The 16,008-nt window shown below is 45.0% G+C and overlaps 1 protein-coding gene across 2 annotated transcripts in view; it reads right to left on the bottom strand.

Moving 5' to 3' along the window:
• IGSF9 (immunoglobulin superfamily member 9) overlaps positions 1 to 16,008 on the bottom strand; it is a 517,703-nt gene that overhangs the window by 226,646 nt on the left and 275,049 nt on the right. For both annotated transcript variants that reach the window (XM_086945078.1, XM_086945079.1), the window contains exons 6-7: positions 8,343 to 8,460; positions 269 to 410 (exon numbers count right to left, since the gene is read on the bottom strand). In XM_086945078.1, coding sequence (XP_086801204.1) covers positions 269 to 410; positions 8,343 to 8,460 — 260 coding nt within the window. The remainder of the gene's footprint in view (positions 1 to 268; positions 411 to 8,342; positions 8,461 to 16,008) is intronic.

Genomic DNA, 16,008 nt, shown 5'->3' on the forward strand with positions numbered 1-16,008 from the left:
GTGCAAACAGGTACATAATTCAATGAGCCTCCTACGAATCTTGTACACTCAGTCTATTGTCAGCAACCTAAAAGCGAGCATGGGTGAGTTCTAAAAAGAGTTTGTACTACCTAAAACATTAGGAAATGTGAAACCAAGTTTAAACAACATTTGCCTCACACTGATTGTTCCGCTGTCTTTAAATAGCATCCGATGCACACAGGTGCGTTAGCTTTACCGGTGACATTTCCTGGTGCCCACCACTATTCAGAGGCAAAGATGCCCTTACCTGAGATGGAACACATTGTTGCTCCCCTGTAACCAGGTGTAGGTAAGATTTGCTGGGTAGGCTTCTGCTTGGCAGGTCAGAAAGGCATTCTGGGAAATGTTAACAGTGGTGTTCTCTGGCGGCACCACAATTATGGGGGGCCCTGAAACAAAATGGAAGTAAAATGTTGTCAACTGGCAGTCAAAAGGTGCCTCGTAAAAAGAACAGGGCCTGGTTGTCTTATCGAGAACCTTACTTTTGAATAAAAAAATTGTGAGGTTAATAAATTGGAAACCAATACCAATGGAAACAAAACCACTGGGAAAACACATATACATATTAGAGTTTGATGGTTTAAATTACAAAAAGGACAAACGAAGAATTTAAAGTCGGGAACAGTAAAAAGGTAAATGGTGGCCTGAGAGATTCCCCCTCTAACTAAATTAATTAAGTTAAATTCTAAAATAATAAGGTTAAGGAATAATCAATTTAAAAAAGGAATAAAAGCGGTAAAGAGCAAAGGGTCAAGGTATAGAAAAGTAGAAGGGTAGCCCATTGAACATTAATTACAATTCATGCTTAAAAAAGTAAGATTTTAGATGAAACCAGGAATTATCGAAAACAATGCCCAGAGGATTTAACCAATAATTAAAACATAGGGCTCCTACATTAATCGCTCCGAGAGGAATCAGCCAGGATAAATCTCAAAAGGATTAATAACACCGAAATAAATACACGGAACCAATCTTGCATTTGCATACCTTTCAGGCAGGAAGCGTAAACCCTTTAATCAAGATGCTATGTGAGTACCTCAAACACAGCTAGACAGGACAACAGCTCACTAGTGACTGACTTTTGCCATCCCCAGGTTCTAGAAGTTAGACCACTTAATGCACTCTGTGGTTGCCAGGCAGCATTATGATATAGCACCCATATTCAACTCTTTTCATAGGCTACCGCCTGAGTAAGCCAGCCGGTCTTGGGTCCCGTGGCTAGGGAAGACCAGGAAATCAATAACAGGGGACTGCGTCCTGGTAACCTTTAAAGATCAGGGTACGGTGCTGCATATTTGTGAAGGCGTCAACAGATCCTTGGATTCTACTATCCAGACCCTGCCAGTTTCTTTTTTCTTCCCCCCTATTCGTATGCATAGGGATCAACTGTATGAGGATTGGACAAGGGTGGACCATAGACGCAGTCGCAAGGACCATAGACAACACCAGTACTCCCAAGTGCCAGAGACACCGTATTCTCATTTCAATCGTTTCAATTGCTTGAGTGCCCTGGATGGGGTTGATTGACTTATTGCTCATAAGCCAGATACCGGGGATAAGGGGGCTGGTAGACCACAGTCACCCTCTATTGTAACAACTGGTATAGTTATAGGCATTTCGGATAATCAAGGGGTTCCCGAAAGTGACATCTGTAGCCCTTGCCACCGACCTGTGGTTGATGAGGATATATCGGAGGGAAGTGCACGGGACTCTCTGGTACTGGACAATGGCTTGCTCAGCCAGTCTGAGCCATCTTCTTGTATTGCTGTCCCTGTCCCAGTCCCCCAGATGGAAGGGGTACTCGGATTTCATCCCCCCAATCCCTGTGGCCTACCCACTGTGGCGCCTGACCATTTGAAGCTAATTTGTTGGAACATTGCGGGTCTGGCCAACAAACTGGGGGAGCCAGACTGGGAAAATTACATTAAAATGGGGGACATTTGTATGTTCCAGGAAACATGGGCACGTGAGGACTATGGTCACCAAGGCTTTGCATCATTCTACATTCCAGCACAATGGGAAGGTAAGGGTCGTCCGTCTGGCGGGCTTACGACCTGGGTAGCTTCTCATTTGGGCTGTGTGGCCACCCGTTTACCATTTAATTCTAAAGACATACTTGTGGTCTCATTACTCTGGCCAAATAATGTGAAACTTGTGCTGGTTAACCTGTATTCCAGGCCGATGGGAAGGGCAAAGGAATCACCAACCATTGATGAACTTTCGAGCTTTTTATCTGAACTGTCGAATGATTCATATTATGTGGTGGGTGGGGATTTTAACTCTCACTTTGAGCCATTACCCGGCCTTTTGGAAGGGCTTACAGTGGAAGAAGACGCAAGGTGGTCAGTTCCCGCGGTGGAAGCACCGCCTGCGAAAGCTTGGTCCCCTCTAGCATTACAAATTACTGCTCTTACCCTAAGGTTCGGAATTAGAGCCTGTAATGGGCGGTTGGAATCCGATATTCCAAGCAAAACTACCTACAATAGACGGGGGAGAGAGTCTCGGTTGGACTATGTTATGGTCCAATTAACGAGGTGGGCTACAATCCGGGACTTTAGGGTGATGGAAAGGAGTGAGAGCGATCATAATGCCCTGGAGCTTGATCTGGTGCATCCAGGCCCCACAGTTTCGGGGACTATAGTGGAAGGGAATAAACCCGCGCTCCTCCTAGATAACAGCAGGAGAAGAATTAGGTGGGAAAACATGGTTGCAACCAAGGACAAACTTCCTCTGCTGTATGCTGAGATTGTCCCCATTTTGGAAGCTGTGGGGAGTGAAGACATGAGGAATAATAATATAGACTCCCAGACCAGAGTATTTAATGCCCATGAGGATCTCACAAAAATTGCGGCACTACATTTTACTAGTAGCGCACGTAAGACCAGAGAGAGGCCCCGAGGTAAAGCACGCTGGTATAATCAAACTTGTAGACGGGCTAAATTAGAACTGCTCAAAGTAGTAAAGGAGGGGGTGGGAGGAGAACGCCTGAAACATAGCAGGCAAGTCCATAAAAGAATTCTGGATCAGGCCAAAATAGAATGGGAAGAAAATCAGTGGGAAGATCTCACAAAGGCCCTAGCACTCCAAAACCAACGGTTGTTTTGGAGGATAGTGAATGGGGGGTCAGGGAATCTACAATCGGCACTGGAGCCAAATATAGCACCTGGGGTTTGGAAGGACCATTTCCAATCGCTCTATAGCTCTGAACCAGGTGAAGTCCCTGAATCTATCGAGGTGGAGGGGCCGGGCCACCAAGGGGAGGCAATAACGTCGGGGGAGGTCACTGCCGCTATCTCGGGCCTGGCTTCTGCAAAGGCGCCAGGTCTGGATAGCTTACCGGGGGACCTGTTTAAACAGGAGCCCACTGTCTGGGCACCCTATCTCACGGCCCTTTTTAACAGTGTTCTCGGTGGGATGGAAATCCCTGGTACTTGGCTGGGGGCAGAGGTGGTCCCTATCTTTAAAAAGGGCTCCCCTCTTCTCCCAGCCAACTACAGGCCAATCAGCCTGATCGCTGTACCGCAGAAGCTGTTCGGCAGGGTCTTGCTGAATAGGCTTCAGGACTGGATAGAGGAGGCGGATGCCCTTAGTCCCTATCAGGCGGGGTTTAGGAAGGGGGTATCCACAGTGGACCAGGTTTTTAGACTAAATCTGATATACTGGAAGACTGCAAAGTTCGATGGCGGCAGTTTGTACACAATTTTTGTGGACTTACGGGCCGCTTTCGACCTGGTCCCCAGGGGGAAATTATGGAGCGTCCTGGCTGAGATGGGCGTCCCCCCGGACATCCTGTCAATCTTACAGAGGCTGCATCATGGGAATTATGCCCGAGTGAGGTGCGGGAGGTCTGGGGAGCTTACTGATAGGTTCCCCGTTGACCGAGGGGTAAGACAGGGCTGTGTGCTGGCGCCGACCCTGTTTTGCCTCTTTGTCAACGGGGTAATCGCCCATCTCAACGCCACTGATCATACCGACGCCCCTAAACTAAATGGCCGCAGGGTGCCCGCAATCATGTTTGCGGATGACACCCTGCTGCTTTCAAAAACCCCTATGGGTATTCAAAGGATACTTGACTCCTTTTCCGCATTCTGCCTGGATAGAGGGTTAGAAATTAACGCCACTAAAACCAAATATATGGTTTTAAACCCGAGTCACAAATTGCGCCAGAGTCCGTTACTGGGAACTGCGCGGCTCGAGAGAGTGGCCACCTTCGAATACCTGGGTGTAACCCTCAATGAAACTATGACTTGGGGATCCCACCAGAGCAGGGCAAATATCAAACTCGTGCAAACTACTGGGGGCATTGCACGAATTATGACCGGCTCGACGTACCGGCCGTTGGGCGCCTTAGTTCAGATATATAAGGCCCAGGCGAGGGGAGCAATTATGTATGGGGCTGAACTGTGGGGGCACATGCCTTGTCATAGCCTTTCTGTAACAGAAAACAAGTTTATAAGAAGGGTGGCTGCTCTCCCCCCGAGCACTCCGCTTCTTCCACTGAGGCTTGATTTAGGATTACGACCTCTAGCTGATGAGATAGGCCTGAGACCCATAGCCTTCTGGCGCAGGCTATGGAGTAGCAACGATCTTACGGATTACAGGGCAGAATTGGTCGAAATACTGAAACACCCCAAGGTGCTTAGTGTCCCCTGGGTTAAAAATATCCAAGCCATCTGCATGGATTTGGGGCTTCCTGATCTATGGACAGACCCGGCCACGGCAGCACCCAATATTTCTAAGAAGTCTCTGTCGAATTTATACCACGAACATAAATTGGCAGGGGCTATAGCTGCCCAACCAGACGGGTCTTTGTCAGCCGTGTTCCTGCAAAGCAAGGACACTTATAAGTTTGAAAAGGTTCTGGACCCTATTTTTCCCTTACTGGCAAGAAGACTGTATCTCCAGTGGCGGTATGGCACACTACCCCTCCGGTCTTTTACTAGTCGATGGTCGCCGGCTGCCCCCAGCAAGTATTGCCCTGTGTGTGAGGATAGGGAGGAGAACGACCTGCATGTGGTCTTTTTTTGCCCAGCCTATAGGGCAGCTAGAAAGTATTGGCTGCTTCCGTTGATAAGGAACATGGGTGGCAGGGAATACGCACCAATGTACAGGGTTTTAAAAACTGATGTTACTGGCCCAACTGTTTTTGCACTTTCTAAATTTTTTACCAATGTGTGGTTTACACGAAACCGTTTTTTAAAGAATGTTGGGTAGTGACTGAACTTTTTTTTAAATTCACTATAAAGTTGTTTATCCCTGTACTGAACTCTTTTTACGTATCCATATTTTAAATGTAATGTTGTGTGAATATGTGTTTTTCCTTCTTTGTATTGTGTATCTTTTATGACCAAATGGTCGAAATAAAGATTGAAACTCTATAAGGTTAAGGAATAATCAATTTAAAAAAGGAATAAAAGCGGTAAAGAGCAAAGGGTCAAGGTATAGAAAAGTAGAAGGGTAGCCCATTGAACATTAATTACAATTCATGCTTAAAAAAGTAAGATTTTAGATGAAACCAGGAATTATCGAAAACAATGCCCAGAGGATTTAACCAATAATTAAAACATAGGGCTCCTACATTAATCGCTCCGAGAGGAATCAGCCAGGATAAATCTCAAAAGGATTAATAACACCGAAATAAATACACGGAACCAATCTTGCATTTGCATACCTTTCAGGCAGGAAGCGTAAACCCTTTAATCAAGATGCTATGTGAGTACCTCAAACACAGCTAGACAGGACAACAGCTCACTAGTGACTGACTTTTGCCATCCCCAGGTTCTAGAAGTTAGACCACTTAATGCACTCTGTGGTTGCCAGGCAGCATTATGATATAGCACCCATATTCAACTCTTTTCATAGGCTACCGCCTGAGTAAGCCAGCCGGTCTGGACTTTCCATTGGTGTTTTACACATACTCACTTCCAATTATGGGAAAATACACTACAAATATAGGGCGCTGATAGGTACGAGACATGGTTTGACATCCTCACCTTACAAAAGGTAAGAGGTCAGAGACCTTGGTCAAAAGACTGACCATTCCTATAAGGTGTAGGAGAAAATTCAGTTGGGAGTAAATACAAATAATACCTTCTCCAAAGGGTTCAAGAATAAATACGGTTCACTGTCCACTTACTAAAACTGCATGCATCGTGTGTTCAGCCTTGTTGTGGCATCTTGATGCTACACCTTTTAGATTAGAATGTTCTTACATCAGTGCCAGCAGCCTGCATAGAATGTTATGATTAGAAAGAGATTGGAGTTGAAGCTGACTGACTGTACTGGGTTGAGTAACCTACTGGATGGGATCCTTTTATAAGAATAAATCATACTTTTCTCAACTTACAAGGAGTGTCACTTCTTTACACTTGTCTACTGCTGCAAAGTGTATAGCGTTCACAAGTTCTGCTCTGCGTGTATGTAATCAGTCTGTCATCATGGTATTCATACCCCACATTACTATGCAAATATTCTGGTGTGTGGCTTTCGATGCAGACACTATAATTAGATTGTACATCAACACAAACGTGCGTCTCCTAATGAATGAACTGAGGTCGCCTTTTGAATCGATAGTTTTTGTACTGTTGTCACTCTTTCAACGGAGCATTTATATGATAGGGATAGTATATTCTGTATTTTGGCTTGCTGTTCTGAGGAAGAGGCTATCTGCTGAGAAACATGAATCTGCAGTTCTTTTTGACTTCAGGGCTTTAACAACACATATAAAGAATTGTATAAATACTTCAATTTTAATGTCTAAGGTGCCTCTGAGTCTATATAATTCCTTCTTTTTTGGTGGGTAAACCTAAAAGCAAAACAAAAATTAAACATAAACCGAACAACAATCTACCTGAACTGAAGCACCAACTGCATGGTCAGGTGCTGCACAGAACATCTTTAACATATAATAATAAATAAGATACATTCACAAATCCAATAAGAGTATTCGACCTCAAACTGCAGATCCATACTTCTTTATTCCTGGAGGAATATTCGTCTATGAAAAGGTGTTACCTAAACAAGTTACATATCCTCCAACATGAGGAGTGTCCCATGCAGTTCTGCTCCACACGTCGAGCTTCCATCACAGCCAGGCAAGTGAGGAATCTTTCCACCCCTGCAAGCGCTCCTTCTCCACATGTTTCAAACTCTTTCGTATCCTCCAGGAAGCACCAGGAATCCACAAATCGACATAAGACGCTGCTATCTCACAGTCAACCTCTCAGCGACTTACAATTCTACCTACAATTCCACAGCACCTCACTTACAGGGCGCAATGCTCAGGAGCCTTCACTTAAGACTTACACTAAATGAGTTTATCTCCTCGGATATCACTCTAAATAGTAGAACGTCAGAAGTCAAGAGTCGCACACCTTAGTTTTTGCTATGCATTCCATCCATCATCTGTGTGTTTTGTGTTCTTGCCTTAAGTGCACCGGGTATGCCCAGACGTGTGTCCCGAGATCTCTGTGCCACTGGATTCAAGGTAGCCTGGCTGATGAGGGGTGATACCCTGAAACCTGTCCCAGGATGCTTCTTTCCAGTACAGGGAGGACCTGGCTTGGCAGTTCGGGCTGGACTGTTCCCATGAGGCACAGGGTCAAGACTGATTCTGCATTCCGTCCATTATCTGTGTGTCTTTTTTTCCCCCTCCTCTAGTCAACTTCAAATTTACAGCAAATGCTTCAATCACTCATGTCCATCTTTCTACATCACCAAGTCATCACACTCAGAAACCAATCAAATGTTTGCACTAAAGTCAGGGGCGCAGCTTGATCAGCATGATTGGAGGGGGGCGGTGCTGGCTGAGCTTCAGACTTCCCAACAATCGCGCTGGGATATCTTGTTACAACACATTATAAGAGAAGCAGGAAAGGAGGGAGGCGTGAGAGATAGTAGAAAGAGAGAGGACTGAGGATTGTTAGGGGTACTTATAATAGTTAAATCTTTGCCATATGGCAAAATCTCACTACACAAACGTGCCTTTGGGTGTCTTCAAATATGCAGTTTAGGCCCGAAAACTGGGCAAAAATGGTTAAACAAAAAAGCCAGACATCCTGCATTGTTCTCTTATTTAACAGATTCACTGTAGGAAGGAGTCCCTTCTTTGTTTCCAGTCTCAGTAGTCTCTTGCAGATTTCTGTTACAGGCGCAAAAGAAGCCAAAGTCTCGCCATGCTTCACAAACATTCATTACACCAGTGTGCACAATAACTGGAAGCATCTGCGCCACACTCACATTACATTCATTTTCCCTGGAGTAACGGTCAGATTTTCATATGGTTTCATCACCCTGTCAGTATGCACTAAGTATCAGATTACCTTGAACGAGCAGGCGGGTGGTGTGTGTGATCTCGCCTTCCCCACTGGTGGCATGGCAAGTGTATACGCCAGCGCTGGTCCGCACCACGCGGCCAATTTTCAAGGAACCGTTGTTCACCTAAGGAGAAGAAAACAGCGACAGCAGCAGTGAGAAACGAGCAAAGGTGGCCACTAGAGGTCAGCAAACTCGCGTCTGTGATGTCTCTGGTGTGCTGTGTCTAAATACAGAACAAAACAAGCATTTGCAATGCAATAGATATATCCTTTGAAAGAGTTTAAGCAATTGACATTGTTGACATTGTAAAAGACAATGGGGCAATAATACCAACAACTTGCGAAAATTATCGCAAACCATGCTTAGCGCTAATTTTTTTATCGCCTCCTATCGCTGGATTTTATCGCGGAGATAACGCAGTCTTAGCAACGTTTATCTCCATGGCAATAAAAAATCCAGCGATAGCAGCAAATTCCCATCTATAACGTGTGATTTCCAGCGATAAAAATCCTATCACTAAGGAAAATCTGGCTAAAAGGCAGGTAGGGACTTAGCCATAGAATCCACCTCCCATTGACTAATATGGCTAAGTCAGGTTTTTACGGTGTAAAATCGTGGCGCTAATCGTGGTTAGCGTGCGTTTTTTCCACGCGTCGCAGGTATTGCTAATAGGCGAAAGCTGTGTTAGCGACTGCTTTTAGTCACTACCAGTTTGGGTATGCCCAGTTTGCATGTCATTAGCGATAAATATCGCTGACATGCAAAGCGGGCCACAAAACCGGTCGCTATCGCTTTGAAGCTGTTGCTAACTGCTGTTAGCGGCAGCTTGGTAATGGGCGATAAACAAAAATCGCCGCTTTACGCCCTTGCTAATATGCCCTAATGTCTTTTATTTATATTTTCTAAATCAACACATAAATAAAAGGCAAAGCCAATTACATGGTGTCAGAAGGGGCCCGTTGGGAATGCTGAGAACATCGAACCGTTACTCACAAACATAGAGGGGATCGCCTGGGACAGAGGACCGGCAATTAGGAACCCGGGTAACTCTTGGTCTTTGTTTCAGGCAGTCAAGGGATGAACTGACATCAACAACCAATCAGAGCAGGCGCTTCGGGAGGAAAAGGCCGGGCTGGACGCACAACGGGGTGACATCACTGGAGCCAGAAGAGGACGCCGAGAAGACCCACGAGGAATCAGAGAGATCGAGAAGCCAGAGAGAAGAGACGCCGCAACGGAGGAGCCCGCTGAAGACGTTGGTGACCTGGAGGAGTGGTCCGAAGAGTGGTGGATCCCGTCTCCCCCCTAGGAGGGCGCAACCGCCGCCGTAACTCAGGAGAGTTACGGCTCGGACGGTGAGTGACTTCATACACCGGACACAGTTGAGCCATAACGGGAAGCAGGAGGGAGCGGGAGGGATGTTTAGGGAGGAGGGAGGGAAGGCGTACAGGGCACTGTTAATAGCGCTCACGAGACCGTCCATTGTGAAGTACCCTATGTTGCAATATCTTCCCTGAGCACTACCTCCCGACACTTCCCACTTTACCCCAGCACTCCAGACAGCCAAGTTCACAGATATACTTTCGGCCAGCTAGTTATCACCTTAGGAGGCCAAACGTTGAGTGAACCTCCAGCAACGTACGACCCCGAACACGTCACCGGGTGTGGTGAAGGTTTTCCCTTTTTTTGTCCTACTTATAGAGTTCTGTGGCCAGAACACTTACCGTCCTCCTTGTCTTTTTCTTTAAGCATCCTGGGGGTCGGCAGACACCAGAGAAACCAACAAAAGAAGAAGAGGACCCTGAGTACACGAGCCAGGACCCTGAGTATACCAGCCCAAGGACTCTAAGCACTGAGAAGACACCACAGCCATCCTTAAATTTCTTTAATAAACAGCACAATTGACAGAACATTAAAGCCTCCTAGCTTCTATTTCCGCCCATCCCTCCCACACATGGTTAGACACGCCCTACAACCCACACCCACGCCATTCGATTAACAGGTCACAGGTGGGGCCTCTCTTAACCTGAAGACAAACGCATACGCAGGGAATACCCAAATCGATCCTCCACAGATAGGTAGATGCACCACAAACATGTCCAAGGAAACCGGCCCCAATAAAACACGTTTGGCAAAGGGCTCGCGTTCTCCAAAATACCACAATGGTAGATGCCACATATAGATAGAAACGCTCACCCAATCAGGACACACAGCAAACGTAGTGATCACGGACTTCTCATGCCAGACATCTGTACAAGTACACACACACACTGGCTCTCCCCGAGGTCAAGAAACATCTGTGTCTTCATCAGATGCCCGTGCTTGTTGATTTTCAACTGAGATGCTTATTGGAATGTAGAAAATAGTATTACTGTACCTCACGAACTGTATATAACAGAGGACAAAACTTTGTATACTGAGAGACTTGGAGCAGACACACTCTGTTGAGGCTCTTTCTGCGCAATGTTTGTTCATGTTTTCCCAAATGTCTCTTGTCTTTTCATTTTTTAAGGTAAACTCATATCTAAGCAACAATCACACACCAGTTTTCCAATCAACTTTGGCGTCAGGTATACAGGCAAGACTATAACAAGTGGGATACAAGCATAACAAAGTATGCAACTGTTCCCTCTGTAAACACCTTTAAAGTAGAACTGGAACAGCAACTACAACTTGATACATAAAAAAACAGACCATCAAGTTCTGATATCTCTCCATAAAAGCAAACAACAAATCTTTTTAATTCAAAGGACTACATCTGAACACATCTAGACAACAAACCTCTTGGTATCTAGGGAGGAGCCCCACATAACAGGGGATGAAAGGCATCCTCAAAGTAACCCTGCATTACTCGACAGGAAAATGGAACCAAGGATATAGACACACTGCTAAATGAATGGCCAAAGTACCACGTACAGTTGGTGTATACACAAATTAAGGTCCAAGGAACTAAAGCAGTTTGCCTGCAACTTCAAGACATATATTGTTTGCGAAAGGCCAAAGCCTTAGAAAAATGTCAGGGGTCAGAAACGTATCCATTATAGCGGATCTCCTGGCTCTTTGTGTTTTAGAATGAAATAGCAAAAGATCATCTGAAAGAAAAGCCGATGTGGAGGTGAAATAAGGGCTTGAGTACAGCAAGAGGCGGTCTCCATGAAACTAAGGGGATGTGCAGTAGTGAGACGCCTTAAGAAAAGGTGATGTTTGTATTTGTAAGGAGTGGAAGAGGCAGCAGTGAAGGAGGGGAGATCTGAGGGGCAAACTTTGGAGCATAGACCAGCACAAAGAAAGCATGGATACTTTAGTGAGAGCAGTCAGCCATGTTTGATATTCCCAATACCCGACTTCACTCAAGGCACTGGCAATCAGGTGGGCATAGTGGGGCAGAGAGCAAGAATGCAAGGACAAAGAAACAGAAGAGATACTCGGCTACATAGGCCTCCCACGATCATCTGCCTCCTGTGGCATGAAGAGCTTGTGATATGGGTGGCAGGGGGAGAAGAAGTGGCCAGGATCTGAACCTGTGTCTTGTGGTTGCAGTAGAGTTTGGGGGAGGAATGTGTGGGTAGTGATAGAAGTGAAGCTGTTATGGCTAAGGGTGGGAATACACTATTGGGAAAGTAGCTGAGTCTCTAACCCTTTTGGGGTGGGTGGTCTTGAGGGGGTCGAGGATCATCGCTTGGTTTGTCTTTGAAGGACAGTTGGCATTTTTTCAGGATCTGGACGAGTCCTGGAGCCAGAGGCTTGGCAAGAATCTTGCCTGTGTCCGTTTGCATGAACTGTTTTTCTGTTTTGCTTCCGGGCCCTTGAAATCTTCCCAAAGACTGACCCTTCTGTGATGTCTGACTTTGGCATCAAGAGGGGCTTCGGCACAGGTTTCGATGCAAGTGGCAGAGGTATTTTCTGTGCCGATTTCAGCTCTGAGTGTGGCTTTTTGGAGTTTTGGGTACAAGGTGGTGTTGAAGCGTGATATGTTTGATACCTTAGGACAGGTCTTCACTGGCATCGACCCTGCTTCTCAGGTCTGGGAAGTCCCAAACGAAGTAGCCAAACCCAAAGGTTTTTGCCGGTTATACCATGACTTGGGGCTCGAAGCCCCACTAACAGGAGCAATGCTTCGTCTCTATAGATGGGTATTTTGGAGTGTGAGAAGGGGCTTGTGGGACATAAAGAATTTTCAAGGCATGTGGATTCGACCTGGTCTTTAGCCACTGGGCCGGCATGTGTTTCACCGCAGGCTTGAAGAACTTGAACCTCTTCTTTGGCATCAGAGCCCTATTTGATTTTTCTGACTGGTAATTTCAGGTAGAAAAATGGCAAAGGGTTCTGGCTGCAGCAGGCATTCCATGATTTCGTTTTATTTAAAAAATGGGAAAAAATGTTCTTCCTTCTCTCCATCCCATGAAGCTTCTTCACCATTCATCTAGCCAACAGTTCCCCCATACATTTACCGCCTGCTCACAGCAGGTGATAAATACATGCGTTAAAGCGTTCCGATATCCTTCGGGATCTTGTTCGCGCTATATAAAACTTTATAAATAAATAAATAAAAGGGGTGCATTTTATGTGGTTTGATGACCAGGATATTTGGTCCCATCTAGTAATTCCCCAGTACATGGGGTTTTAGTCATTTCTGCACGGCACTGGTGTGATTTATCATTTCCCCAGTGGTATGCAACTTGAAATTATGCCCATTGTTTTATGACAACAGCTCATTTGGATTAGGACACTATGTACAAATTAGACGGGAAGAAAGTCTGCTTTGAAGAAGAAGTTACTTACCTTCAGTATGCCTTTTCTGGTAGAGACTCTAACTAACCACAGATTCTTCATCTCTTGAGTATTCCCATTGCCATCAGACTGGATGTGGAATATTTTCACCAGTAGCCCTGCGAGCTGGTAGGTGATGTTATGTGGTTCCGCAGCGGTGTAATTGGGCTTCCGAAGTTACATGTGGAGTTGTATATAGCTGTCAACCATGTACACTGGCGTCAGTTGTCTTCTGATGTGTACTCGGAGGCACAGCCCAGTCACAAATTGGCAGTACCTTTTTAGGTGGAAGAGAGTCCAGTTTACAGAATGGGGAGGATGGGAGGGTTGGTGAAAATCTGTGGTTAGATAGAGTCTCTACCAGAAAACTGTTACAGAAGGTAAGTAACTCTTTCTTCTGTTAGAGATTTCAAATAGTAGATTCCTCACCTTCTGAATAGATGTCAAAGCAGTACAATTGAGGTGGTGGGTCTGTTGATGGATTTAAACCAAATATTCCTGCAGGATGAAACAGGAAAATGCTCATCTTACAGGCCTGGCTGTCCAGACAGTAAAAATGCTAAACATATGGAGTGGCATCCATATAGCAGCCTGGCAAATGTCCAGAACAGACACTACACATGCCAACATAGTGGTAGCAGCCTTAGCTCTGGTGGAATAAGCATAGAATCACTCTGGAGGCTGCTTGTGCCAATGCATAGCAGATTTTAATGCAGAGTACAATCTAACGAGAGAAGGTCCACTTTTGCACTGCCTTGCTTTACTTCGCTCCAGCGAAACCAATAAAGAGCTGATCTTCCATGTCAATAGCAATGTCCTGATGACTATGGTCCACGTCTGCATTGATGACGTGCTAAATGGTAACTGTGATATGGTGGTGTGTATTGTTTTGCTTTTGCTGTCATGTTGTTGCTTCAGTTTTTATATGGTATGTGGCGCAGAAGGCTCACTCTAATGAATTGTGATAAATTGTGATTAATTGTGATGTTTGTTACCTTTCTTTTGATAACTTACTGTATAATAACTTTTTAACCATGTATTCTTAATTATTTATGTATTTTATCTTGTGTATGTATATATTCTATCTGTGCTTTTATGGTCTATGACCGCAATAAAGTTATCAAAACGAAACGAAAAACAGAACACTAATAAAAAAAGGTGTTGTTTTATTATTTTTTAAATGAAGAGCTGATTGTCTACACAGTGTTCTCTGGTATGATCAATGTAAAGACTAAGGGCTCTTTTAAGAATCAATCAATGGAGTCTCTCCTTCTCCTTAGAATGGTGAGTGAAGAGCGCCAGTAGGGTGAAATTTTGCCTGATGTGAAAATGAGTTACCACTTTCGGAAGAAATGCGACTCGGGTCCTAAAAATCAGTTGTCTGAGTAGAACACTGTGTATGGCAGGGTTGATGGTTGCTCACCTTCCACGGCGATGTTAAGGCAAAGAGGAAGGCTGTCTTGAGGGTAAGTAGCCTTAGAAGACAAGTGTGCAATATGTTCAAAAGGAGTACACACAAGAAATGTAAGAACCACATTTAGGTTCCACTGGGGCATAATGAACATAGTATGAGGAAACATATCTCACAAACCTTTCAGAAACTGCATCACAACAGGTGTTTGAAATTAAGAAGTTTGCTCCGGCAACCTCAGAAAAGCCGAAAGTGCCAATAAGTATCCTTTAACTGTACCCAAAGCAATGCCTTGCTGGGCTAAGGTAATGCAAAAAGGATAATGGGCCAGATGTAGGTCGGCAATTACCGGTCGGTAACGGCCGATTTCGGCCGTTACCGACCGGTAATTGGTTTTTGATATGTAGGGGGCCCGAATTTTACCGAATCTGTAAAATTACTGATTCGGTAAATTTACAGATTCAGTAAAATACCGACTCGGTATATTTACCTAATAGGTAATTCCAGATGTAGGTGGCACAGTTTGCAGTGCCACAGGCCCTTAGGAATTCTTATTTTACCACCCAATCCTATTGGGTGTTAAAATACCGAATTCCAGTGTACATGCCCATCTGCGCATGTACACTTATGCCATGTGACACACAGACATGCCCTTAGGGCATGTATGTGTGCCACATGGCACACAAGCCTGCAATTGGGGTGCTACAGGGTGTCAAAGTGACACCCCGTTCCCCCTGCCAGGATTCGGTATTTACCGAATCGGTAAATACCGATTCGGTATTTCCCATTGATTCCTATGGCCTTCAAGGCCCATAGGAATAAATGGGAAATACCGATTCTTACAGATTCGGTAATTGGAAAATAAAAATTACCTACATCTGCCAGCTTCCAACTTACCTACTCTTAAATACCGAATCGGTATGATTCGGTATTTAAGAGTAGGTAAATCGTAATTACCTACATCGGGCCCAATGTTACTTACCCAGTAAGCATCTGTTTTTGGCATGTATAGCTGTAGATCCACATGCTTTGCATATTCCTGCCATCTAGTGTTGAGTCCGGATGTTTGCAAGTTGTTTTTCTTAAAAAAAGTCTTTCCAGTCACCAAGTAAGGTTACTCCTCCTTTCGGTCATAGTGCACATTAGCATCAACTCCATTGCTAGATTGTTCTCCCGCAGAGGGTGAGAATGGTGTTAGTAAAGATAGAATACAGATGTCCATGCATATGTATGTAAAGCAAAAAACTGCAACAGGTATAGGTACCCGGGGAGGCGGTGGGCGCATGGGAATCTACAGCTCTACATGCCAAGAACAAATGCTTACTGGGTAAGTATCATTATCCGCTCAAGGCATGTGAGGTGTGGATCACATGCTTTCCATAGACTATACAGCAGTAAACTCCCAAAGGGGTGGCTAACCTGTAGCTGTTGCAGTTGTTTGAAAAAGTGTTTTAAGTACTGCCTTGCCTACATTAGCTTATTGCCTCACT

The sequence above is a fragment of the Lissotriton vulgaris genome, chromosome 12, assembly GCF_964263255.1.
Source record: "Lissotriton vulgaris chromosome 12, aLisVul1.2, whole genome shotgun sequence".
Classification (NCBI taxonomy): domain Eukaryota; kingdom Metazoa; phylum Chordata; class Amphibia; order Caudata; family Salamandridae; genus Lissotriton; species Lissotriton vulgaris.